This window comes from Myodes glareolus, chromosome 8 (assembly GCF_982192425.1).
Source record: "Myodes glareolus chromosome 8, mMyoGla1.1, whole genome shotgun sequence".
In the NCBI taxonomy this organism is placed as follows: domain Eukaryota; kingdom Metazoa; phylum Chordata; class Mammalia; order Rodentia; family Cricetidae; genus Myodes; species Myodes glareolus.
Window position 1 is genome coordinate 43,563,394 of NC_142033.1, and position 27,176 is coordinate 43,590,569.

The window sequence follows — 27,176 nt, forward strand, 5'->3', positions numbered from 1 at the left end:
CAACCAGCACGGGTGCCTTTATTTTGGGGACTGAACCGTGTCGTCCGCCAGGTTGCCTCTCTTCCCTATCCTTGGTTGAATTCCGTGACTTTTCCCGAACTCATCAAACCCTGGCTTGCCTCGCCTCGTTTCTCTCCGCGTCCCTCCAGGAGAAGGGGAACCGAGAAGTAACAGCCACCGAGGAACGAAGCGGGGATTCCCGCCCAGGACCAAACCTCCTCCCGCGACGCAGAGCCCGGTGCTGACCCGGGTGCTGCTTACCTGCCGCGTGGCAGCGTCTTCAGAATCGGGGCGCCCATGGCTTTGCGGGCCTCCGGCGTCCGCGCTGGGACACGCGAGTGGGTCAGTGCCTCCCGGAGCCCTCCGCGCTGCTGCAGCCGGGCCGCGGTCATTGGGCCGGTGCGTCACGTGGGCGGGCAGCGGGCGAGCTCCCAGTCCCGGGTAACCCTTTACCTGTGCCCGGCCGGCAGCGCAGGCTGCAGGGACAAGGGGTCGACCTGTGATCCAGGCTTGAGTGAGGGGTCGACGAAGCAACCCGCATTAGCTGCCAGATCGAGTGCGCATTGCTTGTCGCCTGCCTAATGGCTAGACAAACAGCCCAGACGCCGCTGCGACGGTCGTTCCCAGGGGCTACCCGCTTGCCTGCGTCCTAAAGGCTATCCAGGGAGGAGTGGAGGAACCCCAATTCCAGATCCCTTCCCTTGGGATATCAGGTTGTGTGACGCTCCATCAAACGCGAGGAGCTTTACCTGTGATGGGTGGAGAATCGGTGGCTTAATCCTGAAATTCGGTTTAAGTTTTGGGTCTTCTTTCCACCTGGCCCAGAGGTTGTGGAGTTTGCCAGAAAAATGAGTTGAGCAACTGCGCCATCTAGCTTACTCGATAAAACAGAATGCTGGAGAAGGACCTGGGCAGACTCCCCAAAGACCCAAGACCCTTGGTTTCTCAGTGTTTGCATTCGAGATGCCCGCTGCATTCACAGGCAATTTCTACTCTCCGTGGGAGAACATTTAATGGTTTTTTTTCTTTCGGCCCATTTCCGTACTAAAATAGTTGTGCACTTTTAAATGGTAGATGGATGAGGAAATTTATAAATGTTATTTATTTGATTTAAAGAAAAATATTCTTGTGTCAGTAAGTGACTCTCAGGTTAAATTTCCAATCTTGTCAGAAATTTTGATGGGATACTGGTCCACTTATAAATGTATTAGACTATTCTAATAAAAACTTTGGAATTTGTCTTGAGTTTTTGAGTCAGTGGGGAAAAACTTTGAGATTCATCTCAACCAGAAAGAAATGAGGATAGGGAACTTGATAAAGTCTTTAGTTTTCTTTAAACGTTGGATTTTGAGGTTTTGAAAGTATTTATTGTTGAGAACTACATACAAGGCTTCATCTAATTATAGTATACAATGCAGAGGATTTCTGATACTGCCATGTTTAAATATATCCTTTTTTGTTGCTGTGTATAGGAATTCTCAGACCAGTCTCTCTCTCTCTCTCTCTCTCTCTCTCTCTCTCTCTCTCTCTCTCTGTGTGTGTGTGCGTGTGTGTGTAAAACGGTATCTCAGAAGGTTCTCTTAAGTCTTTGTAATTCACCTGGGAACTTATGAGGGGGTTCTAGTCCTTGACAACCATCTTTCCATGTTCCAGCCACAAGAAGTTGTGTGTCCTTTCACATGTACGCAAGAAACTTATTTTCTCCCTGTTTATATATATATATATATATATATATATTTATTACATATACAGTGTTCTGCTTGCATGTATACTTGCAGGCCAGAAGAGGGCGCCAGATCTCATTACAGATGGCTGTGAGCCACCATGTGGTTGCTGGGAATTGAACTCAGGACCTCTGGAACAACAGCCAGTGCTCTTAACCTCTGAGCCATCTCTCCAGCCCATCCCTGTTTTTTTTTTTTTTTTGTTGTTGTTGTTGTTGTTGAGTCTGAAATTCTACCAGGCAAGAGCTATTTTTATTTACCGTTCTTGATGAAATTTGTGATTAGGTAAATATTTGCTGATGGAATTCATCAACTATCTCCGTCTACTGGAGAAAAGGAAAAAAAAAACCCACAAAACAAACTGAGGCATTTCTGGTAACTTCCAGTGACCTTTAACAAACTAACTGAATCTCATACCGGCAAATTAGTAAATATCTTAGAAGTTACTGTCAAGTGACTACTGGGTATCGAGTTCTTTATTTTAATGTGCTTTGAAAAAGTTAACAAAGATGTGGGTGATCCACTGGAGTCACATCCACAGTCCTTTATGTGTAAACACATATATAATATAATATATATTATGTAATATATAATATATTACTACTCCTATAAATGTGAGGTGTAGATGACATGGCTTTGTGCCTGGAAACTCCCGGAAGAGTCCTAGTGTCTGGCCAACCTCGGAGGTGAAAAACTAAACAGCACTCAAACCTAAGTAGCTCATCTTTTATTCATACAAACGATACATACACAAGACTGTATATTGTTTGAACACTGAAATAATTTTCTAGTGTAACAACTCTGTAACAAAATTTGACTAAATGTAACATTTATGAAAATATAAATCTCTGATTGGGTAGTTCATCCCAACGATACAAAGTTTACATAAAAACATTCAATATGAGCTATCAGTTGCAAACATGTTAGGAAAAAAAAATCATTCAGGCCACTTGATATACTCTATTGACTTTTACACAGAACACTCACACACTACATTTAATCCATCTAGGCATTTAATTCTTAGAAATGTATGGCATGGAGGGTCAACCGATAATGGCAGGAATAAGAATGTGTTGACTGAGGAGCTAATAGTATGGACTCCAGATGATGGGTATATGGATCTTAGCCCTCCCTGGGCTTCCACCTACTGACTGGTAGCTACGCTAGGAGGAACACACTGAAGCAAGTGTTTTCCACATGGGTAGGCTGTTGATGTCCGAGTGACGCCTTCAAACGCTTGCATGTTAAATCCTTTCACCGGGGGAAAAGCAATTGACTTGGTTTCTCGATGGGTTTAGATACTTTTCGTTTTCCTGTTGTGTCGGCAATCGATAGGTCACAGCTGTGACATGCTTCTCCTATTACTCCCAGAATCGCCACCAGGCTTAAAGGCTGTAGCAGAACCCATTACCTCCTTTATGTTGCAGTCCACAGAAACAATTCACTGGTGAGGTGAAAGGTCAGGCTACAGGTGCACGATGAGTTCGCAGCAGAGCCGGGACGAAAATGAGCTGGTTCCTTGTTCGCTGTTCTGATTTAAGCAGCTTCCACTTTCAAAGAAAAACAAACCAGCCACTGCTGGTGACTCCCTTCAAAGTTCTTCTACAACATGCCATGTGGAGGACATGGAAGGAAGAACATCACTTTCACTTTCTGAGACACATTTTCCTTCAGATTGGTAAAGTTGTTTTTCTTTTCTTTTCTTTTCTTTTCTTTTTTAATATACCATTTCAGGGTTTCTGCTTTGAAATGGCAAGACTAGGAAAGTCCTCAGGTCTGGAAGTGGAGCGGATAAAGAAGCATACATACAGTGTGTAGAAGTAAGAAAGTAATTACAAACAGCGCTGATAAGAACCTTTGGACACCCTTACGATGTACAGACTGTTTTAGCACAGAGACAGGCATATTCAGTGTATCGCAGAGTACTTGGTCACGTCACACAGGAGAGGATGAATGAGAGTAAGGCAATGTCATCAGTGGTTCAGAAATGGCGTGTTTCAAAAGCTCGCTTTCTATGAAGAGATACTGCAGGGGTCTGGGAAGTAACTTGGGTTTCCCAACAGCCGACTGAAGAGCACAGACTCTTGCCAGTACAATGAAAGGAAGGAGCAGTGTTTCAGCCAAGTTTGTGATGCCCTTTCTGTAATTCTTTACGCTCAGCACAAAGACGCATCTCAAGAAAAGGTGTGAAAAGATTGCAGTTTCTTATCAAGTGGGTTCTCTTGCAATCCAAGACAGAAACAGTTTAAAAATGATATATTCCATTACACAGAAACCTGGGCATGCAGTCGTTGTGAGTGTGTTTTAGTAAAGACTGACTCCCCATGTTCAATAGCCCTATAATAGTGGTAGTTAGATATTGTCCCAGTCTGTTCGCCATCTCACATTTTTATGTGGCGTCTTGGGAAACTGGAACACATCTGGACGTCTTTCTTACACATGTTTGCACCGTTAGACCTCTTGTGTGCAGACTAGGGTTACACAGTTGTCAGGAGTGAGACACGTAAAGAGAGATTAAGGCCGCAGTTTGCTATGACACCACCATGCAGGGCCAGAGAGCTCCCTGCTCTCATGACTCCAACTGGCTTCGGTGGAACTGATTCCAGTCCAACAGCTCTACCTACAGATCTAGTTTCTCTCCTCTGCATCAGTGTAGTGAATTGTGCTAATTCTTGTTACACAGCAAATTTAAAAGACTTGATTCTCTCTCTTCTAGGCGAAATGGCCATTTACTATCCCATAGAGAAGTTCTCTATTTGCCTAATACATCTGGACTGAAAGATGGCACCCGAGTTGAGTCTCATTGTTCTGTTCTTCTCATGAGGGTATTGGTAATTGAGAGTTTCAGATCTTCCCTGCTTTTAAGAAATAAGCAGCTTATCATTTATGATGCAGAAGACGCACTTTGCTTTTTTTTTCTATTGTATGTGGATTATGTATTTCACTTGAACAGGATACGCATCACATCAGTTATCTGGCGTATAACTGTGGCCTCGGGATTCTAGGGCAGCACACACCCGGTCATAACACGAGTTGTGTTTCTTGGAGGGTGTTGCCTCGTTGGACTCTGAGGAGTCACTCACCGTGATAGGGCTGTCTCTTGCAAAGACCTCAGTGGACTCTCTCCAGAGGCAGTCCACAGACAGTTTGAAGGAGTAGCTGCTCGACTTTGGCCTGGATGTCTGTGTTGCATTGTTGAAAATCTGCCTGCTGTTGGAGGTGGCAATTTTGATTTTCAGCGCAGCATCTACGCGGTCCACAACTGTGTATATTCCTATACTCCCGTCGTCAAAGCCGACAATGATGTTCAGGTGTCTCTGGGAGAGTGCCAGGAAAGTTGGCGTTTTGTAAAGGGAGCAAGCACCGATGTTTTTGCCATCAGCCAGTCTCATTACGATTAAGCTAGATACTGCATCATTTTCCTCCTCCTCCTCTTCCCCGTTCCGGAAACAAATATATACCAGGTAGCGACCATCTCGAGAGAGTTTCTGCCTCCAGATGACCCCAGAGGCGTGAACCACCCTCAATTTTCCACTGTGTAAATCTAGCACATTGATATTCTCATCTCCCCGGGATATGATGCCTAGCTTCCCATTGGGAGAAATTTCAAAATCCTCCAGGTTTTTCAAGAAGTTGCTTGGAAGCTGCACACGCCGGCAGATCACTTCCTCGGTCAGACTCCAGATGTTTACCGTCTCAGCGGATGTGATAAACACGACAATGTCAGGGCAGTCGGGGATCAACTTAAAATTCACGATGGTGATCCCATCCTCGCAGCAAAATTTCTTGGTGATGCTCCCTGTCCAAAGACTGACTGCCAGCACTTTGCTTTTCGTCATTCCTACCACGAAGGTGTTTGCAGAGGTGATAAAGGCGTTTTGCAACGTGGTCAAGATGTTGCAGACCCTGTGGCCCGTGGCCAGTCTCCAAACCCTGGAGGCATTTTCCTCACACAGAGAGACCACAAACTGGTCATTATGCGTGATCAGAAGCTGAGATATCCTCTGCCCGTTGATTCGGAAGAGGTTTTCCCCGCTGCTGGTATGCCAGACGTATTGGCTGCTTTTGTCGTCCGATGTCACCATTATGTCTCCAGCGGATGTTAATACACAGTGTTCAACTATCCCTTCATGCTTAAATACTGCTTCAATGAACCCACTGCTGAAGTTCCACTTATGGACGCAGTCCGAGCCATCGAGAGAGTAGATGATTTCCCCTCTGGTTGGCAACACCAGACTCTGGATGGGCTTTCCAGTTTTATCTATGTTGGACATAGCTGTGATTATGTCTATATCCCAAATGGAAAGAACACCACTGGTTGACAAGGACAGCAGCATATTGTGGTGACTAGATTTTACCAACTTAACTATGGTACCTGAGATTTCCTGCAGGCTTGCCATGCACTGGCCTGTGTCCCGCCTCCAGAAGAACACTGCTGGCGTACTCTCCATGGTGGCAATGATGCAGTCTCCATTTTTGGAGAGCACGGCGGATATAAATCGCTCGTTGTGTCTGGCCCTGAACTTCTCAGCTACCTTCCACATGCCAGTGTCCAAGAGTTCAATGCTCAGAGCTTTGCAGATGAGAATTGCACTCTGGTCTTCCGAAAGTTCGATGCTCACCACCTCACTGTCTTCTTTTCGGCAGTCAAAGTCTTCCGTCAGCTGGGGGTTGGATATGTCCTCTGTATTCCAGACAGAGAGGCTTCCCTCACTGTCCACCATGACCATCTCTTGAGCTGTGTCCAAGATGAGGAGAAACTTTACAAAGCCACCTGAAAATTCTGACGTCACGGTGCATAACTTTTCTCCACTCCCTAAGTGGAAAATGGTGGTATTGTTGAGGTACTGGCCACAGAAAGCGTACACCCCATCCAGAGAGCACTGGACACAGGTCACTTCATACCAGCAGTGGAACTGGTAAAGGGGCCATCCGTAGAGCAGATCGATGACGGTGACATCTTTGCTGGCCTCCAGCCACGCGAGGGCATGCTTGACAGAGAGTGTGAATCCGTTGATGTAGGTGGAGCCACTCCCGTGCTTGGTCCCTTTGATTTCCACCTCAGACAGAAGACAGGAATTGACGTTGTCATAAATCAGCAAGGTGTTATTTGTCGTAGCAACTACGAGGTACTTCTCGTCACCGGTGAGCTTCATGCCCAAGATAACAGACTGGGCTGTGGTGATTTGCCTGAGTAGCTGGCGAGTTTCTACATCCCATGTGCTGATGGAGCCATTTTCTAACGCTGTGAGAACCGTGCTGGGGTTACAGGTGGGCAGAATCTCTGTGACGTGCAGGTGACTGGCTGCTAAGGGGAGACGCTCGGGGCTGTATGTCACGTCCATGGAGGAATGAAGAGGAACAATGGAGCAGTATTTGGGTCCATCTTTGTCACATTCTAAAAGAAGATGTCTAAGCTTGGGTAGGGAACTCACCACAGGCAGCAGCCTTTGCTGAAGCTCCGCCGAAAGGGAGCCTGGGAAGGTGATGACCTTATTTCTGATGCCGCGGAGCGTGCTGGCGAGGAACTTCAGCTCTTTCTCTTGCGAGTAGTTGTAGGCCAGCTCTATGTCCGCAAGCACTTTGTCAAACTGGCCAATCTTGATCATGGTGTAAAGCCAACTGAAGTTCATAATGATTCCATAAAGCAGGTCATCGGTTTTCCCACACCTTGTCAGATGATACAGGAGCTCAGACATTTTCCGGTGATTGACGAAAAAGATGTCAGGCTCTAGCGGGTTACACTGGAAAACCCAGGGCTGCTCCGGGGCCTGCCTGTCAAAGGATGCTTGCTCCATGAAGTGTTTTTCTTCCTCCAGCAGGCTTCTGTTCTCTAAGTCGAGGCAGCCGTTCACATAGGGGTCTTCCAGGCAGAACGCTTTCCTCCTGCCTCCCGACCACACGCCTAGGAAGTAATCAGCCAGGATCGTGTGCATCTCACGAAGGTTTCTGTCCTCCTGCAGATACAGCTTCTGAGCTATGAGCTGCAGGTGTCTGTTGGCCCAGACTAAGAGTGTGACATTCTTCACGTGCCTCTCTATCAAGTATCCATTGAGACCCCCCTTGAGCCTTGCGATGTACAGGTAAGGTACTCTCAGGGGATTGCTGGGTCTGGAGTTCTCATTGAGTTCATTCATAACGCTGTTGTCTAGAGCTAACACATCCTCCAGCTCCATTTCGCTCAAACCCATTTTGGCCATGGTGATGTAACCCAGAGCTCTGGAGACCAGCTTTTGACCACACTTCTTCTCCAAGGACCAGAATAACTGCTCTATACTTTCATGGACAGTCACACAGAGGGAGGATTCATCTACATCCTTGTGAGATCGCCAATGTCTCACCTCCCTGAAAGTCAGGTTCACGAACATAGGCAGAGTGCACTTGGAGAATGCGTTGTTGACATAAATCTGCTGGCCTGAGGTGACCTTCCTTTTGACCCTCAGCAGCTGGTGTTTGAGGACCTGGCTGCACATCTTTCTGTCCCGGGGAACCAGCTCAATGTAGTTGTCTTCTTCATGGATAAGGCACCTTAGTTTCTGCAGGATTCCATGTTTATTGGGCAGGGTGGAGAGGACGATCCGCACGAACCGGGGAAGGTGAGCAGGTAGCCACCAGAGCTTCCTCGCGTCGTCGCTCTCCGAGAGCTGCTCTAGGGCATCAAATATTATCACCAGAGGTCTCTGCAGTGAGGACTCATTCAACAGGTTGATAAATAAGTCACGGAGGTCATGGATCTTCTTAGGATAGTTTTGAACCAGACACCTGTAGTTGACTGCCAGCTGTTCACAAACACTTAGAAGGAGTGTCCTCAGATCAATACTCATGTCTGTTGTCCCGAGAAATCTCACGATGACAACCGGGTCAGCGTCTGGCCCTGTGTCTTCATGTAGCCAGCCATAAGCCTAAAACATATAAGCAAAGTTTAGAATAGGGCTGTGCCCTTACACCACAGTAATCAAAGTGGATCCCCCCTAGAGCTCAGACTAAAAGCAGCCCTGATCCAAGAAAGGCACACACCACCTGGGAAGGCCAAATGCTGCTACAAAGCTCATGTGCAGATCTGCAGGTGGGACTCACAGGCAGTAAAATCGTAATTCTTATCCGTAAGGAAATGTTTGTTCGAATTCTAATAGCTACAGAGTATTTAATAATCATGAATCTGGATACACCGTCTGATCATTTTTCCATCTAAATCCCTAACTTTGAATAGCTGTTAGCACACAGTATATACTTAGTGTTTGTTTTAATGGCTGACTTAAGTAATGATTTATAAATTACATTGAGTAAATGTTTTCATTAATTGAGAAAATATGATTCCATACGTGGATGACCAATTTCTAGTTAATTACAGTGTAATAAAATATTGACCATCAATATATTATGCTAAATAGAATCTTTTGTCACTGATGGGTGCTTATCATAAAAGTCTGTACAATTTGAGACTAGTGAGGTGGCTCACAGTTAAGAGTGCCTGCTCTTAATATCATATTAGCATCCATAGCAATGGGCTCACAACCACCTGTAACTTCAGCTCCAGGAGTCTGACACTCTTTTCTGGCCTATGAGGGTACTTGTGCTCAAGTTCACATGCCCCCACCCCCCCCAGACTCATACACAATACACATAATTAAAAATAAAAATAAATCTTTACAAACATCCACAGAATTCTGGTTCTATGAGGTTAGTTAATGACTGTGCTTTCTGGTGTTCCACTATGTAGACAGGTAGCCGTTGCTGCACTTGTTGTCTCTGAAGGGCATGAGGATGAACAGAGATAATTTATCGGTCTATAATTTTATAGACAGAGATTTAATAGGAGGGGAAACTGAAGCTAAGGCTAAATCACTGAGTTGCTTCACGTTGAATAGTCATTAGAAGCACAATCAAAGTAGAAGCCCCTTCGGCTTCCATCCTATAGGCTCTCCTATCTTCTCCTCTCTCCCTCCCCTCCTTCCTTCTAGAACTGGGGAGAAAAGTATATAGAGACCACAGACATTTAGTATTTTTTTTGTGGCTGGAAAGTCAAAGCTGAGAAGGAATCTGATCAAGTACAAACCATCCCTCCAGACAGCAGTTTTAGAGACATAAAGCTTTCCAGCCATTCTATTATCACGAAGACTTTTTAGGAAAAAAGGGACATTAGTCTATAAATTCTATGACTTATTATAGATGTATTTTTCCTATAAATGAGGAAACTTTAGATCTTTGAGATGGTTCAGATTAAGAAAAGAGCAAAATTTCAGATCCATGGATGCCTGTTTGGTAAGTGGCAGAGTATGAGGAGCGTTTGGCTACTTAGTTTTGTTGTTGGAAGCTGGTTTTAGTGAGGACAGAAATGGCACGCACCAACTGTCCACTGGTGGCCGATCAGAACCCCAACAGTGTCTGTTTGACCTGACATTGGTTGCTCACTTCCCGAGGCTGCTGTTCATGTGGAGACTGCCCTGTAATTATGGTCTGGGCTTGGAAGAAACAAGTATAAGATGCCGGTTGGAAACAGGGGCACAAGACAGTGACAGTTGTTGCTGACAGGCAGCTCGTCACTCCACCGAGAGAGACAGGTGGTGAGAAGGAAAGCAGAACCCTGCACTGTGAGTCTCCAGATACACACAACGGAACCAGGTCCCCGGAAGGCCGAGAGCCCAGCTGTCACTCATGGTCACTGCATGAGTAGAACACTGCAGAGCAGAGCTGCTTCCCTGCACGGGCACGCCAGCCTGTCTCATACAATCTGCGACCTCTCATGCCCATGTAGGCACAGCACATGAACCTTCAACTCAGCCAGTTCAAGCGTAGTTGTTCCTTCTCTTTGTCCTTACACAGGAAGAAAGCCCCCCGTCAGACGTCTTAGGTGCCTCTCACAGGGCCATCGGTGTGATTGTGAGAAATAAGCCTGAAGTTGGAAGATGACCCACACGAACTCGTCAAACCAGAGCTTGAAGTCTCTCAACTTAATTAGATAGGACATGGCACCTAAGGTCAGCTCTCGACCTCACCTGGCACTCAACTAAGAAATGGTTGCATCTTCTAGCAAAAGAATGAAGGCAACTGAACGTGCTCCCACTAAAGGATGGCCAGTTAGGGTAAGGATTATATACCCGATGCTCACCTGGAAACTTGATTTGGCACCAAATCTCCACAACAGGTGCGAAGCAGACAACCTGTGTTTGTATTCAGGATGATCAATTTGACATCGTGTGGCACCTGACAGACTACAGCGATATTCCAAGAGTTAGAGAAGGCTCTGCTTGGCAGTGTACGGAAGAATGATGTGACGGTTCCCAGTGTTCATGAGACTTCTAGGAGCTGTTCCTCTTTAATGCCAAGTGTAATGGAAATGAAAATGGAGATATTACATTTTAAGATGACGTCACAGATCCTCACGTAGGGAGAGAAAGGGGAATTTGGAAGTCTCTTTAGTGACAACACACATTTAGTCTACTAAAAGGGCTGGGGTGGAGGGCTCAAGAAAAAGTTGAGGATGAAGTTGTCATGGCTCTGATCTCTCATCCCATCACCCTCAGAGGTGAAGGTCAAAGATGCTCATTCTTCACCGCTATCCAGAGAAAGGGACTTCAGTAGAGGCTTCCAAGTACCCTATGAAGTCAGTGGACATGGTCATCTGGGGCCTGGTGACATCTGAGAGACATGAGGCTATGTGACAGGCTAGCTAACAACTCTGACAGAGAAGTGAAACAGAGCCATTATTCGGGGCTGGATCTGTGAGTCGAGAGTTCTGAGGGCCAAAGAGTACCAGGGTATTTCCCATGAGCCCAACGTGAAGCCCTGAGAAGTGGGAGGTGGTAAGACTGGATACTTTCCTCATTCCAGGCCTTGCCTGAGGGGTTTGCTGGGTCGCGGAGAGGGTCTTACCTAAAGACTCTGGAAGTTTGTTATCGGAAGTCTAGGAAGTGATAAAGCAATAAGCAAGAGAAGGATGCGCTGCCCTGCTCTTAGCTGCAGTGTGAGGTGATCAGTGGGTCCGGGGTTGGGGTGCAGGAGGAGAAGAAGCTTCAGAAAACGATGGGCAGGACGAGAACAGACGGCAGGCGGCTTTTCACGCTTATTCAGAGAAAACTTCAGCGCTCACTTACAGCAGCATGGGGGTCATGTAGGAACTCCCCAGGTTCTTACCTTCCTATATCCACTACACTACAGTTCAGTAGGGATTATATATGTGGTTGAAGCGAAGAAAGGAGGCAGAAAAAGTGCTAGGTCTACAAAGACACCTGTGTTCCCATGCCCACAGTGAGGGTCTTGACTGTGGCAGGCCTCAGATGAAGGAGAAAAATAAGGACCAAAGTGTTGATGAGACTGGATGTCCTTACTGTTGAACTAACACTGACTTAGTGTCTACAGAAATGAGAAGGCTAGTTTTTGCCTGACAGGGATGAGAAGTGTTTTGAAGAATTGGTTCCCCTTTTCATTCAAGTAAGGTAGAAGAGTTGGCATACTGAGTGACAAAAGAAAGTGGTTTTATAGTTATATCCCGTGCATCTTGTTCTCACAGCACAGCTTTTACCAGCAAAAAAAGAAACACAGACATACCCATCCCAAAGGCCTAGTTTTAATTCCGATAGCAAACACGGAAAAAATGAAAGTGGAATTTGATCGTTGTTATTTTCCTCCCAACGAATAATATCTCTACAAAAGTAGGGAGGAAAGAGTAGATTGTTTATTTATTTTACCTTTTTTGCTACTTCAGCTAGCAGGAGAGTCTTCCCCGTGCATGGTCCACCATACACAACCAGGGGGTTGATGGGCCCGGTCTTGCTCGGCAGGACGTATTTATGCAAGATGTTTAGCGATTCACATTTGTATTCATAGAAGGAGGCGTATGTTTTACATAGTGAAGAGTGCTGAAGAATTTCATCATACAGCGTATCAGTCTCTGTGTCGAAATTCTGCTGCACTGTGGCCTGAATTATGTCAATCATGTCCTCATAAAATTGCTTACCAAGCCCTTCTATGTAATGATTCTCTATCTCCTGGGAATAGCCCAGTTTCATGTCACAGTGAGTGACAGATGTGTATACTCTCAGGTTGGAGGACGCAACGATGGTAGGAATAAATTCATCCCGGAGTTTTATCAGCTTCTCCTGAGCTTCCGGGTCACGAATGATTCTGGGCTCCGTTCCAGTTATGTCCATGTATTTCCCCATCTCCGGGATTTTCACAAAGCGCTCGATGTTCGCGATCTTCCTGATGTAGCACACACACTTCTTCAGGAACGCTGGAGTTTGCTTGCCCAGGGCAAAGTCAAACTCATCCTCGATAGCTGGAAGAAGTTAAGATGAGGATTATTGCCTTGGACAAAGGAGCCGTGTGCGTGCCCTAATTCCTAACATGCAGCTGTTAGTCACTCTGGGGAGGTTATTTTGCTTATAGTTTGTAGAGATGCAGCCTGTGGAATGATTTCCAAGTTCACGTTAGTCTTTTCCTAAGCAGGTAAGACCCAGAAGAATCGATTTTTCCATTAAATATTTTATTTCCCTCCCAATCGGAAGAAGTTGAACACAGTTTAATAAAGCAAGCATGCTGGGTTCATAGTGATGACTTTACATTTTAAGTTTAATTTCCCTCTCCAACTTTAGCCCTTCTAAATATAGAAACAACAGGGTCCCTGTAGGGCCAGGAAACATGGAGATATTGAGTGAGCTATAACTAGACTCCTGGTTCCTTGTCAGGCCTTCCTTTACAGTATGGTACCATCATTTAGTTTGAGGTGTATTATACCCTAGGTAGATGTGCTGAAATCAAAACAAAAAAGTACATCTTAAAATAAAATATAGCCGTGTTCTGAATATTGATCAATGTTAATGACCCATGCTATAGCTCAGTTCTATGGTCTCAGAAAGGTATAGAAAGTGACCTCGTATAAGACATCATTTCTTCTCTGAGCTAAACCACATGTGGCCTATAGTACAAAGAGGTGCACAGAAATAAGTATGCTTCTTAAGTCCCATTTTCCCTCCCTCCCTCGCTCCCACCTTCAGTCCTCTCTCCCTCCCTTCCATACTTTCTTTCCTCCGGTCCTGGTTAAACTTTCATCAGCTAGAAACAAGCCACAGGTCATCTGGGAAGAGGGCACTTCAATGAAGAAAACGCCTCCTTCCCCTCAGCTGGCCTGTAGATAAGTCTGTTGTTATAAAATTTTAGTTGAAGATGGGTTACATTTGCTTATGCTGTGAAACATTTGTTTAGCGATGAAAAGATGTGTTGCATTCTTTTATGTTGCATTTGGTTAACTCCATGAAGTTGTGATTCTTTGTCTAAAAACACCTGATTGGTCTAATAAGGAGCTGAATGGCCCATAGCTAGGCAAGAGAAAGGATAGGTGGGGCTGGCAGGCAGGAAGAATCAATAGGAGAAGAAGTCTGCGAAGAAGAGATCAAGGAGTGAAAGCGGAAGGAGAGGAAAACTCCAGGATCCAAGCACCCAGCTACACAGAGTCGCAGAGTAAGAAGAAAAGAAAGGGGTATGGAAAGGTAAAAGCCCAGGCATAAAAGATAGATGGGTTACTTTAAGAGAAGCTGGCAAAAAACAAGTCAACCTAAGGCTGAGCACTTATAAGTAAGAATAAACCTCTGTGGATTTATTTGGGATCTGGGAGGCAGGCCACCCAAAAGAGTAAAGAGTAAACAAACAAAAACAAAACAAAACAAAAAATCCTCCAGTCTGTGAAGGCATATTCTATTTAACTCTTGATGTGTTAGGACACAGCCTACTGTGGATGGTGCAACTCTTGGGCCAGTAGTTCCTGGGTGGTATAAGAAAGCAGGCTGAGAAAGTCATAATGAGCAAGCGAGTAAGCACCCCTCCATGGCTTCTATATCAGTTCCTGCCTCCAGGCTCCTGCCTTGAGCTCCTCACCCAACTTCCCTCTGTGATGAACCAGGAAGTTTAAGATAAAATAAATCCGTTGCTCCCCAAGTTGCCTTTGGTCATGGTCTTTATCATAGCAATAGAAACCAAACAGAAACACCCCCTTTTCTACTTTCCATCCTCCCTCTGTCTCTCATTTGTTGTGGAATATTTATTTAAGATGTGTTACATTCATTTAAGCTGTGAAATATTTGTTTAATGATGCAAAGATGTATTTCATTCTTTTATATTGCATTTAACTCCATGAAGCTGTATTATTTTGCTTGCCTAAAGCACTTTATTAGTCTAATAAAGAACTGAATGACCAATAGCCAGACAGGGGAGGAATAGATGGGGCTGCCAGGCAGAGAGAATAGAGAAAGAAGAAGCAGGATTAAGGAACAAGAAAAGGAGGAGAGGAGGCCTCCAGGGGCCAGCAATCCAACTACACAACCAGCAATGGAGTAAAAAGTAAAGAAAGGTATATAGAATAAAGAAAGATAAAAGCCTAGAGGCAAAATGTAGATGAAATAATTTAATTTATAAAAACTGACTAGAAACAAGCCAAGCTAAGGCCAGACATTCATAAGAAAGAATAAGTCTATTTATTTGGCAGCTGGACTCCTAAAGATAAAGAACCAAAGAGTTAAAAAAACAAAACAAACAACCCCCCAAACTAATAAAAAATCAAAACCAACTACACTCCTTTTTTCCCTTCCTTCCTTCCTTCCTTCCTTCCTTCCTTCCTTCCTTCCTTCCTTCCTTCCTTCCTTCCTTCCTTCCTTCCAGAAATCCTTCCTCCTTCTTCATAAACTGACCTTTCTTGAGCAACTGCTATGTGCCATACATCCTGCTGGTTGTGTGCAGTATAGGTTGAGAGGAAGCAGGCGATACTAAGAAAAAGCCAGCAATGCCTGCAATGGTATAAATGAACCTGAACAAATGAACAGCGTGACACCAAGTGCATTCTCTTGATTTTGGAGGTAGCGTACACCTTCATGGTTTAGGGGGAGCTCGTGTTTATAATTCCTGCTGTAGTTTAGATCTGGAATACCCGCAGGTGCTGTGTGTTAAAGGGTTGTTCCCTGGAGTCTGTTATTGAGAGGTGACTGAACTTTGAAGAGGTAGGTGTGGTCCAAGGAAGTTCTCAGGTTGATGGGGTGTGTCTTTGAAGGGTTTTACTGTTTCTCATTTTCATCACTTGCCATGAGGTGAATGGTTTTGCCACAAGCTAGTGCTGTGTGGTGTGTGACCTTACCACAGGCCCCCAAACAACAGAGCATTTAATTGATTGATTGTGGCCTGAAGGCTCCAATAATTTTCTCACCTCAGCATTTGTGATAGAAACAGAAAGCTACACAGTAGAGTTCCTGATATTTATATACACATATTCCAAACTTTCATCTCTCCTCCCTGGACACTGTTTTCACTTTTTGTCTTCGCACTTGCTTAAGTGGACTTCACCAGAATGACTCATAGCTTCAAAAAGCTGTTTGCGTCTGTGTATTCAGTGGTTGAGGGCCAAGTGCCTTTTGAGTTTTAACAAATGGCTTTCGCTCTGTGACTATGAAAGCTTCCTGATACAGTTACCATGTTGGACCATGGTATTGGGAATCTGTGTTTCCAGGTCACAGCATTCAAAACTGTGATCCGAAAGTGCAATTACTATTGCTTTTCCACAACAGCGCCTTATCATGAATTGCAAAAGGAAGTCCTGTTCTGCATATCTGATGACCTTTACCCAACAGTGTTTGTTTTCTCGAAACCATGACTGCCTTATTCTTTCAGGTCTGGTCTTTCCTTCAGCATCTGACAATGAGGCTTCTTCTACCTGTCTGTGGAAGGCTACAAACTGCTCTGTAATGAGGAGATTGTGTGCGTGTGTTTGTGTGTTTGACTGTGTTCTCCCTAATAGATAACTAAATAAGAAAATGTCTTACTGCTGAATCTCAAGAAGGCATTTCCTCAGCTGAGGCTCCTTCCTCTGAGGACTCTAGCTTGTGTCGAGTGGACACACAAAACCACCCAGTACAAAGCCCCAGATACTGTCTGACAGCATCCTTAACCTGTAAATCAGTGGAAGCTAAGGGCCTGCTTGTGTGTATATTCCCAAAAAGATTCTCCTTGATAGTTGAAAAGATATTTGGTCAATGTGAGTGAGTGAGTGTATGTCTGCATGTGAGTGTGTGCTATTTTAAAAATAAAACTGAGTCCTGGCACATTTTCTCCATACCTTCCTCCCCCGCTTCCCATGTCACCTACTGTCTAGTGTAAAGTCCCTCAGATGGCCACATTCAGACCTCTTGTTGTCCTCCCCAAACCTGACTTTCTTGCTGTTCACGAGAGTTCCTAGAATAAAGCCTTGCCACTGTTAAACATTCTATGAAGCTGCTTGATGACTTAGAATGTTGTGATTCAGAGCCAAATTACCTTCGATCACCTTTAGCCTATTTTTCCCTATCTCTGCATTGACTGGACAGTTTTTCAAGTATCAAGGAGAATCTTTTTGGGTATATACACACAAACAGGCCCTTAGCTCCACTGATTTACTGGTTAAGGATGTTGTCAGTCAGCAAATGAGGCTTTGTACTGGATGGTTTGTGTGTCTACTTGACACAAGCTAGAGTCCTCAGAGGAAGGAGTCTCAGTTGAGGAAATGCCTTCTTGAGATCCAGCTGTAAGACATTTTTCTCATTTAGTGATGAATGGTGGGACCCAACCCATGGTGGGTGGTGCCATCCCTGGTCTGCTGGTCCTGAGGTTCTATAAGAAGGTGTACTGGGCAAGCCAGGGGAAGCAAGTCAGTAAGCGGTGCCCCTCAATTGCCTCTTCATCTTCTTTCTCTGGGATCCTAGCCTGCTTGAGTTCCTCTCCTGACTTCCTTCAGTGACAAACAGCCACGCTGAAAAATAAGCCTAACAAACCCTCCCTCAACTTGCCTTGGTCATGGTGTTTCATTGCAGCAATAGAAACCCTAACTAAGACATGCCTATAGCAGGGAATTTCCTGCTGGACTGGAATCTACCTGATGTTTCTACCAATGAATTTGAAAATGCCTTGATTTATTACCTCCTTTTGATCTGTAACTACAAAAGCTTCAGGAAATTGCTACCATGTTATGCAGGGTATGTGGAGTAACCTGAACATGTTCCAAGGCCATGGTCATTCATTTTTGATTCCAGAATAAACAAACCCCTTCTTCCATTGACTGAGAACTGGGCTTGTACACTGATGCCCAGTCCACCCCCTCCGAGGGATTCTAACCAGCTGCTCCCACCACCTGGGATGCTCCTCTTAGACATGATACTGCGAGCTCTGACTCCTTCCATCTTCTATCTCAGACATCAGCTTCTCAGCCCACCCTTTCCACTCCAGGGCCCCAGCATCCCTCCTCTGCTACTTCCTTTCATAACTATGTTTTACTCAAGTTACAGATTATTTAATGTCTATAAAGATCTTGTTCACTTATTACTTGACAATCATTTCTTCGCCTCACTGTGGTTTATTTTCAGGGGAACAGTGACTTTCCTCATCCAAGGCTGTCTCCCCATAACACGCCTCAGCGTTGATCAAGATAGGTCCCCACACACGTGCTGGGAGACTAAGAGGCACGGGAAGGCCCCCCTTCCCACACTGAGAAACAAAGACAGGGTCTTGACTGTTATACCCAGCCACCTCTGAACTTCTTTCAAAATCACATTTGCTAGAGAAGCCGACAAGCAAAGCAAAGGGTTTTCTGAGAGTTAACGCATCTTTCTGGGATGTGGAAACAGTTACCAAACTAACTTTGTTTGGTACCGGATGGGATTAAATTTAAAGGACCCCGAGAGGGAAGCTGCGGATGCTTCCATGTTTCCTGTTTTTGAATGTACTGAAGACGCGTGGAAATTACCTGAGAACAGGTACCTCTTAGCCTGGCTGTGCTTCATTTTACCCTGCTCATGCAGCAGCTTCACGGCAGCTTTAAAGATTGTTTTGATTTCGTCTGATATCTCTTGCCATGGCCTCTCGTTTTCAGGACCGGCGGAAGACTGCGTCTAGGAAACGTTAGAAGTGAGAGGTTAGTCGCGAAATCACACACACACACACACACAAAACCAGTGTTTTAAGGGCGAGACTGGATACGCCGGTGCCAGGAGAGCTGGTCTCTCAAGTCCTCGCTTCCTCCTCCTCTGGCCAATAATCCTGGAGTAAGAAATCCTTTTCCTGTTACATGGGAACTCGCCCTGGTTACATGAAGGCAGGACCCAGACAGTGTTTGTATGCTGGCCTTGCTATGGTTCCTATAGGTTATGTGCCCAGAGTTTGACCCTCATTGCTCCTGGTAATACTGGGAGGTGAGATGTGATAGAAGATGGTTAGGTCCCCGAAAATGCCGTTCTCGGAAGATGTTAGGATCATTCTTACTGGGCTCCAGGTAGCTCTGGAGAGACTGCGTTATTGTAAAAAGGGTCAGCCCAGCCTCCGAGTCTCTTTGGCTTCTTGTCTCACCACGTGGTTCCTTCTGCATGAGCTCACACTGTGATGATGTAGTCAGGAGGGCCCTCATCGGAGCTCAGGAGATGGAGGTGCCCGCCTTAGACTTTCAAAGCCCCAAACTACAAGTTAAAGGAAATTCCTTTTCTTAGAGAGCAGTCAGACTTTTATATTTTCATTATAGTAACAGTAAATGGGAATAAGACAGGTTTTATTGTTTTGCTGTAGCTTTCCTTCTTGTGTTTTGACTTTAAATGTCATAAGAATATAATCTTTATAATGTCCTCTGAAGAGAGAAGAAGAGTTAGGGGATTTGTTGGCCACCATATGTCTTTTATGTATTTTTTTCTACATTGGTTTTTTTTTTTTATAATCGGCTAAGAAAGTGGGAGGAGAGTTTAACAAGAAAAAATATTTATGCGGTCTCAGAGCATTTAAAAGTCTCATTCACACATTTATTTCTTCAACAATAATTATGAATGATTTATGCATAAATCGCTTTGGACATTATGAGATTGATTTACATTTCTCTGGAGGGTCAGAGAAATAAATGGAGACAAAGCAAACAATTAATAGTCACATAGCAGCAATTGTCCCCAGTCACCAAGTGAAACAGCTCCTTGGGGTTTCACCTTCCATGCTCTCCACATTTGCTCCTGTATTCAACCCTGGGACGTTCTGAGCTCACTCTACTAGCTCTATCTAGAACAGCATTGTTGCTATAGACGTAAGTAAAGGCAGTGTGTATATGAGGAAATCGGTAATGTCGACGTGATTTCCCCAGCACAAAGAAGAGATCAAAAGGACAAACACCAGAATGAAGATTCCTGGATGACCGCTCGCTCTTCTCCTCCTGAAGCTGTCTGGGTACCAGCTATATCACCGCTGCTTGCTTTGGAAGACAGATGGATATCAGTCTTTTTAAAATTCCTCTAAACGTTCAAAGGAACAAGCAGACTTACTGTGTCCTTCTTGGGCCTTTGCTTAGTTTTAAAGACATGTAATAGATACAGTTCAAAGCCAAGTTGGACAGGAGAAGATATTGAGGCATAAACCAATTTACTCTATGATTCTACACAAGTCACAAGAACATATACCATTAGAAATGGTATAGCAAGGACTACAGAGGGAGCCCTGGAGGAATGCTGCTCCCTGGCTTATGCTCAGCTAGCTTTCTTATAGAACCTAGGGTCACTGCCTAGGATGGTGCTGCCTGCAGCGCACCGAGACCCCAGGCATCAACTAGCAACAAAAACAATGCTCCACAGACACACACAGGTCAATTCAAGGGAACCACTTCTTTCTATTGAGACTCCTTCTCTCCAGGTGACGTTAGGTTGTGCCAAGTTGATGATAAGGACTAAGCAGAAGGAGTGGTAAAAAGAGAGTTTGTATTTGCTAAGATAATGGCAGAATCATTTTGAGAATTAATAGGATTAGTGAATTTGACAGATTATAGGCATATATGCCAATTAGAGTAAGTTAGGTCATGCTGCTCTCGTATCCCCCGAAGGAGTTTATAGCTGATAGACTTTCATTAGTATACTTTACGAAGATTTAGCCCAGAGAGAAGAAAAATCAGAGAAGGCGGACTTACTGAGTTCTTGTTGCTTCTCGTCACCTCTAGCCTGGGTCTGAGGTAATAGGCTGCGGGCACACAGTTCTCATCCCGACAGTACCAATCCTCCAGTAACTTTGTCTCTAGTTTGGCCTCAACGGCAGCATCCAAAATCATTTCGAACTCTGAAGCTTCAACTTCCCCCGGGATTCGAATGTTCCCGTATTTTTCACCTAAAAGTCCCTGTGAGCCAACAAGACAGTTCATTTTATACCCCCAGCATGAGGACACTTAGCAAATATCAATAAACAGAAAGACACCGCGTGAGGTCATTTTTCCCCTTATCATCACAGTGCATATTTGACTTCACAAGTACAATTAGACCCACTATAATTGTGATGTTATTCAATATAGAGGAAATAGTTTGCATAATCTGTTAGACGACAACTTCAGAAGTTTTCCTGCCGATTCTTCAGAGTTCATATAGCAAAACAAAAGCTGTTCTATGCTGATAGTTGTGACAAGGAAGCATGCTGAACCTTACAAAACTTTCAAACACCCGAAACTTCGAATACAGAGATTGCTCTGCCAAGGTTGATGGTGTGACTTTCAGCCCCAGAGCCACACAACCCGAGAGTCCAGAAGGCAGGGCCACTGGGCGTGGTGCTACTACCAGCACTGGTACAATTCAGATGTACACATAAAACGTCGCCCCCATCAGATTGGCAAAAAACTCCACAGAAAAATATGCAAAAAGCATCCTCTTAGTGCTACACAAAGGCAATAAGTAGGCATACAGTGCAAAGCGACAGGTAAAGTAACCCACGGTTTCCCTGAGTTCAAGGACTTGTCCATCAGACTTAGAGTGGTCAACTCAATGGCTCAGTTCCTAATGTTTGCCCTGAAGATCACCTAAGGGACACCCAGAATACTTGTTAAAATGGGGATTCCTAGTCCCTTCTCATGCTTAAAATTCCTGTAGGGGGTCATGGGGGAAATCCAGGAATTTGTATTTTGTTATTCTTTAAAAACAAAACTAGAGTTTATTAAGAAAGGAATAGTGTGGATTTAAGTGTAAGCCCAGGCATTAAGAGAAGGAAGCGGTGTGGTGCACACTGGAGCAGGATGGACTTCACAAGATAACTAGTCCAGAACAAGCATCTTCCTTTCTTTTTTATTATTAATTTCTTAAATTTATTTTTACATTCCAACCACAGTTTCCCCTCCTTCCTCTTCTCCTGTTCCCTTTAGCTCCTCCCTCCATCCCACCTATCCATACTCCTCTGTTTCTGTTCAGAAAGATGCAGGTCTCCCATAGTGTCAACAAAGAATCACGAGTCAAATTGAGGTAGGATTAAGGTCCTCCCCTTATAGTAAGGTTGAGTGAGGCAATCTAGCATGAGGAACAGGTTCCCAGAAGCCATCTCATAGGTTGGGGACAGGCCCTGATGCCACTGCTAGGAGTCTCACAAATAGACCAAGCGACACAACCGTCGCACGTATGGAGAGGGGCTAGCTGTCGGTGCAGAGTCTGTGAGCTCCTATGACCCAGGCCAGCTGTCTCTGTGGGTTCCCCTGTCATGACCTTGACCCCCTTGCTCACACAATCCGTCCTCTCTCTCTTCAAGAGGACTGCTGGAGCTCGGCCCAGGGCTTGGCTATGGATCTCTGCATCTGCTTCCTTCAGTTACTGGATGAAGGCTCTCTGATGACAATTAGGGCAGTCACCAATCTGACTACAGGGGATGACCAGTTCAGGCACCCTTTCCATTATTGCTAGGAGTCTTAGTTGGCTTCGGGGTTGGGGAAAAGCCTGGTGCCAGGGAAACTCCCAGGCATACAAAAGGATGACCCCAGGTAAAACTCCTACCAGGACTCGCATTTTCAGTGACGTTTTCAAGTGAGTCTCAGTTTCAAGAAGCCGAGCTTGTGGGCACTGTGGGTACCAATGATCTCATGAACGATGTTTGGCAGGTACCTAAGCAGAGGATCTGGGCACAGAATGGATCTTTATGAAAATCGAAACCTATTTAAAAATAATTGTTTCTTTGAGTGGAGCACCTGGCACCAAGCAATATAGTTATTTGATCAATATAGTAAGGCTAAATGCACCATAAAGATGACTAATGGAAAAATTTCCGTATTCAGTTCAAATAATAAGCATATATTGGGTGCCTACTACATAGTGGAAACATAGAACTTTATAGAAGCAATAGCGTGCTGGAGAGGTCTAAAACTGCTTATTGGATTGTTCTGCCCTCGTCCTTTTTATCTATTGATTATTCCTTAAGGTGGAATGCTCATAAATCATGCTATTTTTTTTTTCAAGAATCTAAGACAAGAGTCTCCCTAGTCTTGCTATTTGAGAGACAGTAAAAAAGAAATTTGTTGGTACATTTTTGAGGAAGACTTTTTGGGTTCCTTGGGCTTTGTGTTCCTTAGAGGTCTAGGGTAGCATACAGGTTGTAAAACACAGGTATTTATCAGGGATGGAGGGTGTGAATTTAGAGAGTGTCAACCTAGCATAGTTGCCCAGTCTAACATGATCGATGGAGCAGGGCAAGGAAACCACATCAAATCCACTAGCTTTGCAGGAAGACTCTGGCAAAACAGGGTCCCAGTGAGACAGTGTCTTGAAGCAGCCATGGAAAATACCCATGAGTGACTTTGAGGTGGCGGCAGACCCTGTGAATAGAAGGCAGCTTCTCTACCCACAGTCTCCTTCCGCCATGGAAGGAGAAAAAAGATTTTCTACATCCTTCTGGCTACAAACCCCAAGCTTGTTTGGTCTAGATAAACATTTGCCGAGGAACCAAGGGACTTCATGTCGTTTTACATTCTTATTAGCAACAAATGTACCTGGAGCCTGGAACGGAAGAAGTGCATGGGAAGAAAATAGATTTTAATTTTTCACTGCATTGTTTAAGCAGTCTATCCATTACACATAGGGAAAAATAAGAGTTTTCCTGCATGCAGAACACCAAAATCACCACTCTCTCCCCCACCCCATCAAATGTGGATTTAGGGATTTATTCCATTCTTAAACACCGAAGGTAACTTACGTAAGTTAGGGGGAAAGCAAGAATTTGGTTGCTCAGATATAAACTAGAGAGTTAAGTGCAAAAAAAAGTGCAAGGAAAATTGAGCACTTTCAGGCATAGTTTTGGCACAAGCAATTCTAGTGTCGGAAATGCCTCATGATGCTTTGGCATTTGTTGAAATGTACGGATCATTTGCATTACAATGGTTCTTTTAAAATATTTTATTTTTATTTTATTTATTTTATACCTGAGTGTTTTGCTTGCATGCATGCATGTGTACCACATGTGTGCCAGAAGAGGCTTTGGATTCCCTGTAGGTGGGCTTAGAGATAGTTGTGAGTCATCGTGTGAATGCTGAGAACTGAACTCCTGTCCTCTAAAAGAGCAGCAAGTGCTCTTAACTGCTGAGCTACCTCTCCAACCCCCTTAAATTGCTCATTTTATGCTATGTGAATCTCACGCAGGTAGAAACAGAGGAAGAAATGTTCCCCGAATACTGAGCTCTCCCTAACTGTGAACACAAAAAGGCTTGTCTTTTCTTCCTTTCCTTCTGTTCCTACCAGTGTGGACACATCCAAGTCACTGCTTTCAAAGGCTTCGAGATAACATTTTCTTTCCTCCCCATTGATTGATTTTTCTGTTCCGTTGGGCAAATATTGATCTCCCTTCCCCTTGGCTCTGTATGTATGGTTAACTCTGTCTGGGCTTGAGTACTTTTGGTTGGGCCTAGTGTAAGGGTATGCCCGCTTTACTCTAGCAGACAGTAGGGAGACTAGTGTAAGGGTATGCCGGCTTTACTCTAGCAGACAGTACGGAGACTAGTGTAAGGGTATGCCGGCTTTACTCTAGCAGACAGTATGGAGACTGAAGGCTCCTTTCCTTGAAGGGTTTGATGAACTGTGTATCTGGAAACAGACTCCTCATTATGGGCTTCTGGGTATCATTCTTCATAGGAAGGTAGCAGGTGTTCTCAGAGCTGCTGTTTGTGAGGAATGAAGAAGAGAGGTGTCTACCTTACCCCAATTCTTGCACTGGCAGAAACACAGACCCTACAAATGCCCTATTCCCCAACTCAGTCACCATTGGTGAGACAAACCCCCGCCTTCGTGTCGCTTTTTCTTATTGGGAGAAAAACTCCCACTTTAAGTACCATGTTCCCTTCCAGGAGGTCTCATTAGCACTTGAGGCTGTAACCTGGGGAGAGTTGTTGACAAGGATCTCTGGGTTCACAGAGCTCAAGTCTGCCCAGAAGTGGTTGCCTGCTCCAGACTGCTTCTCTAGGAAGACATGGTAGCACCCATACTCGCACAGGGGACTTTTAATTTAATAACCCCACTCTTCCTATTCATCCAGCATTAGACATGTTGGCCCTTCTTTGAGTGCCTTTGACTGGTTCCTTCCTTCCTTCTTTCTTTCTTTCTTTCTTTCTTTCTTTCTTTCTTTCTTTCTTTCTTTCTTTCTTTTTTTTTTTTTTTTGGTTTGGTTTTTTGAGACAGAGTTTCTTTGCAGCTTTGGAACCTAACCTAGAACTAGCTCTTGTAGACCAGGCTGACCCCAAACTCACAGAGATCTGCCTGCCTCTGCCTCCCAAGTGCTGGGATTAAAGGCATGTGCCACCACTGCCTGGGGACCAGTTTATTTTCTTGTGGTGACTCAGCCAGTGCCCTTCACAGGGTCATCTAGTGTGGCTTGTGCACTGCATAGTCTATAAGGTTTAGGGCCTTGAATTTGATATCCTTTCCATCCAATATATGGTTTAGTGCAGGGACAACGTGGTTATGGTGAATTCTTAGGTACACATAACTAATATTTATTGTTAGTGCTCTACTGTAGAGTGGGACCAAACAAATCTTACCAGCATCAGCCTCGTAACGTAATGTTCTGAGTGATGGGGAGAGTGAAAAGTACCTACATAACAATAAAATTTCTAATAAAAGATTAGGTGTGTCGGTTTCATTGAATCCCAGGCAGCCCGGATGTCTGGCTAAGCCTTACTTCTGGGTGCGTCTGGAAGGGTGTATCTGGCAAGACTCACATGGAATTGGTAGACCGATGAACACAGACTGTTTTCTCCTAACTTGGTGTGTATCACCTGGTACTTTGAGGAACTGCAGAGAACCAAATGGCAGAGGAAGAAGAATTTGCTCTCTTTGTCTGACTCCTGAGCTGAGACATTGCCTTTCTTTTGCCCTGGGACTAGGTCCCATACCGTTGGTTCTCCTGGATCTTGGGACTTCAGATTTGGGCAAGAACCACACCACCTACTTTCCTGAGCTTTGTGTCCACACACGGCAACTGTGAGACTTCAGCTCTCACAATCACAAGACAAGAGCCAACTCTTTATAATAAATCACACACCCACCCATACTCACATCCACCCACCCACCCACTCACCTAAACAGACAGACAGACAGGCAGACAGACAGACTCTCTTCATTCTGTTTTTCTGGAGAATTGTGACTAGTACAGAGGTTGTGGGAAAGTGGCAATGAATTGGGAGGTAAGGACAAGTGACTAAGATTAGTTACAAACTAACTCATGTCCCCCTTAAAGACAATCTAGATGTAACCTTGGTAAAAGGCCAAATCACCATCAGTTACTTTTCTATTGCTGTGCTAAAACACCGTAATTAAGATAACTTGTAAGAGAAAACATTTAATTCGGGGCTTACAGTTCAAGAGGGTTAAAGTCCATGACTATCACGGCAGGGAGCGTGGCAGCAGGCAGGCATAGCGCTGGAGCAGACGCTGAGAGTTTACGTCTTTAGACACAGTCACTAGGGAGAGAAAGCTAACTGGGAATGGTGTGAGCTTTTGAAACCTCACAGTCTACCACTAGTGACATGTGTCTTCCAACAAAGCCAACCCTCTTAGCCCTTCCTAAATTGTTTTCACCAGCTAGGGACCGAGGACTCAAATGTGAACCATTGAAGGTCACTCTCATTCAAATGCCCACAGGCACCAACTGATAGAAGGCAATATCTTGAAAGTTGTCCATCTCTCTACTATTAGAGTTATTTTCTTTTTTCAGATTTATTTTTAATTATGTGCATGCATGTTTGTCTTCATGGGTGTATGTACATGTGTGTGCAGGTGTCTGTTCTCCTGGAGCTGCCTGTCCTGGGTGCTGGGAACCAAAACCTGGGTTCTTTCCAAGGGCAGTGCAAGCTCTTAATAGTTGAACCGTCCCTCTAGTCCCCAGAGATATACTTTTCATATGCAGAAGTGTATATCATTTTCTTATTTGTATGTCGAATTGCCCAACAAAAGCCATCTTAGGAAGGCAGGGTTTATTTTGGCTCACATTTTGAGGGCAGTCCATCATAGTAGAAACTGTGTAGCAGTGAGAATGGCTCTGACTAGGGGGGCAGGAGCGTGGGGCATTTGATCACATAATGTTCAGACAGTAAGCAGAAAGAATTGACTTCGGGTCCTCAGCTCATTTTCTTCCTCTCCATTTGGTTTAGAAGCCCAGTCCGTGGGATGGTGCCACCCACATTCAGCTGGGTCTTGC

General features: G+C 44.6%; 2 protein-coding genes across 4 annotated transcripts in view; both read right to left on the minus strand.

The window, feature by feature from the left end:
* Pgcka1 (PDCD10 and GCKIII kinases associated 1) overlaps positions 1-772 on the minus strand; it is an 88,781-nt gene extending 88,009 nt beyond the window's left edge. The window contains exon 1 of one of the 2 annotated variants that reach the window (XM_085691872.2): positions 750-772. The gene's annotated coding sequence lies outside the window, so the exon portion shown is untranslated. Of the gene's footprint in view, positions 1-261; positions 408-749 lie in introns of those variants that run through there. The other variant, XM_048415069.3, reaches the window with a different exon arrangement.
* A 1,664-nt stretch (positions 773-2,436) lies between these two features.
* The window catches only part of Nwd2 (NACHT and WD repeat domain containing 2), a 155,669-nt gene continuing 130,929 nt past the window's right edge, over positions 2,437-27,176 (minus strand). For both annotated transcript variants that reach the window (XM_048415085.3, XM_085691876.2), the window contains 4 exons: positions 20,662-20,865; positions 18,481-18,625; positions 12,413-13,002; positions 2,437-8,626 (listed from right to left, as the gene is read on the minus strand). In XM_048415085.3, coding sequence (XP_048271042.3) covers positions 4,691-8,626; positions 12,413-13,002; positions 18,481-18,625; positions 20,662-20,865 — 4,875 coding nt within the window. In that variant the 3' untranslated portion in view covers positions 2,437-4,690. The remainder of the gene's footprint in view (positions 8,627-12,412; positions 13,003-18,480; positions 18,626-20,661; positions 20,866-27,176) is intronic.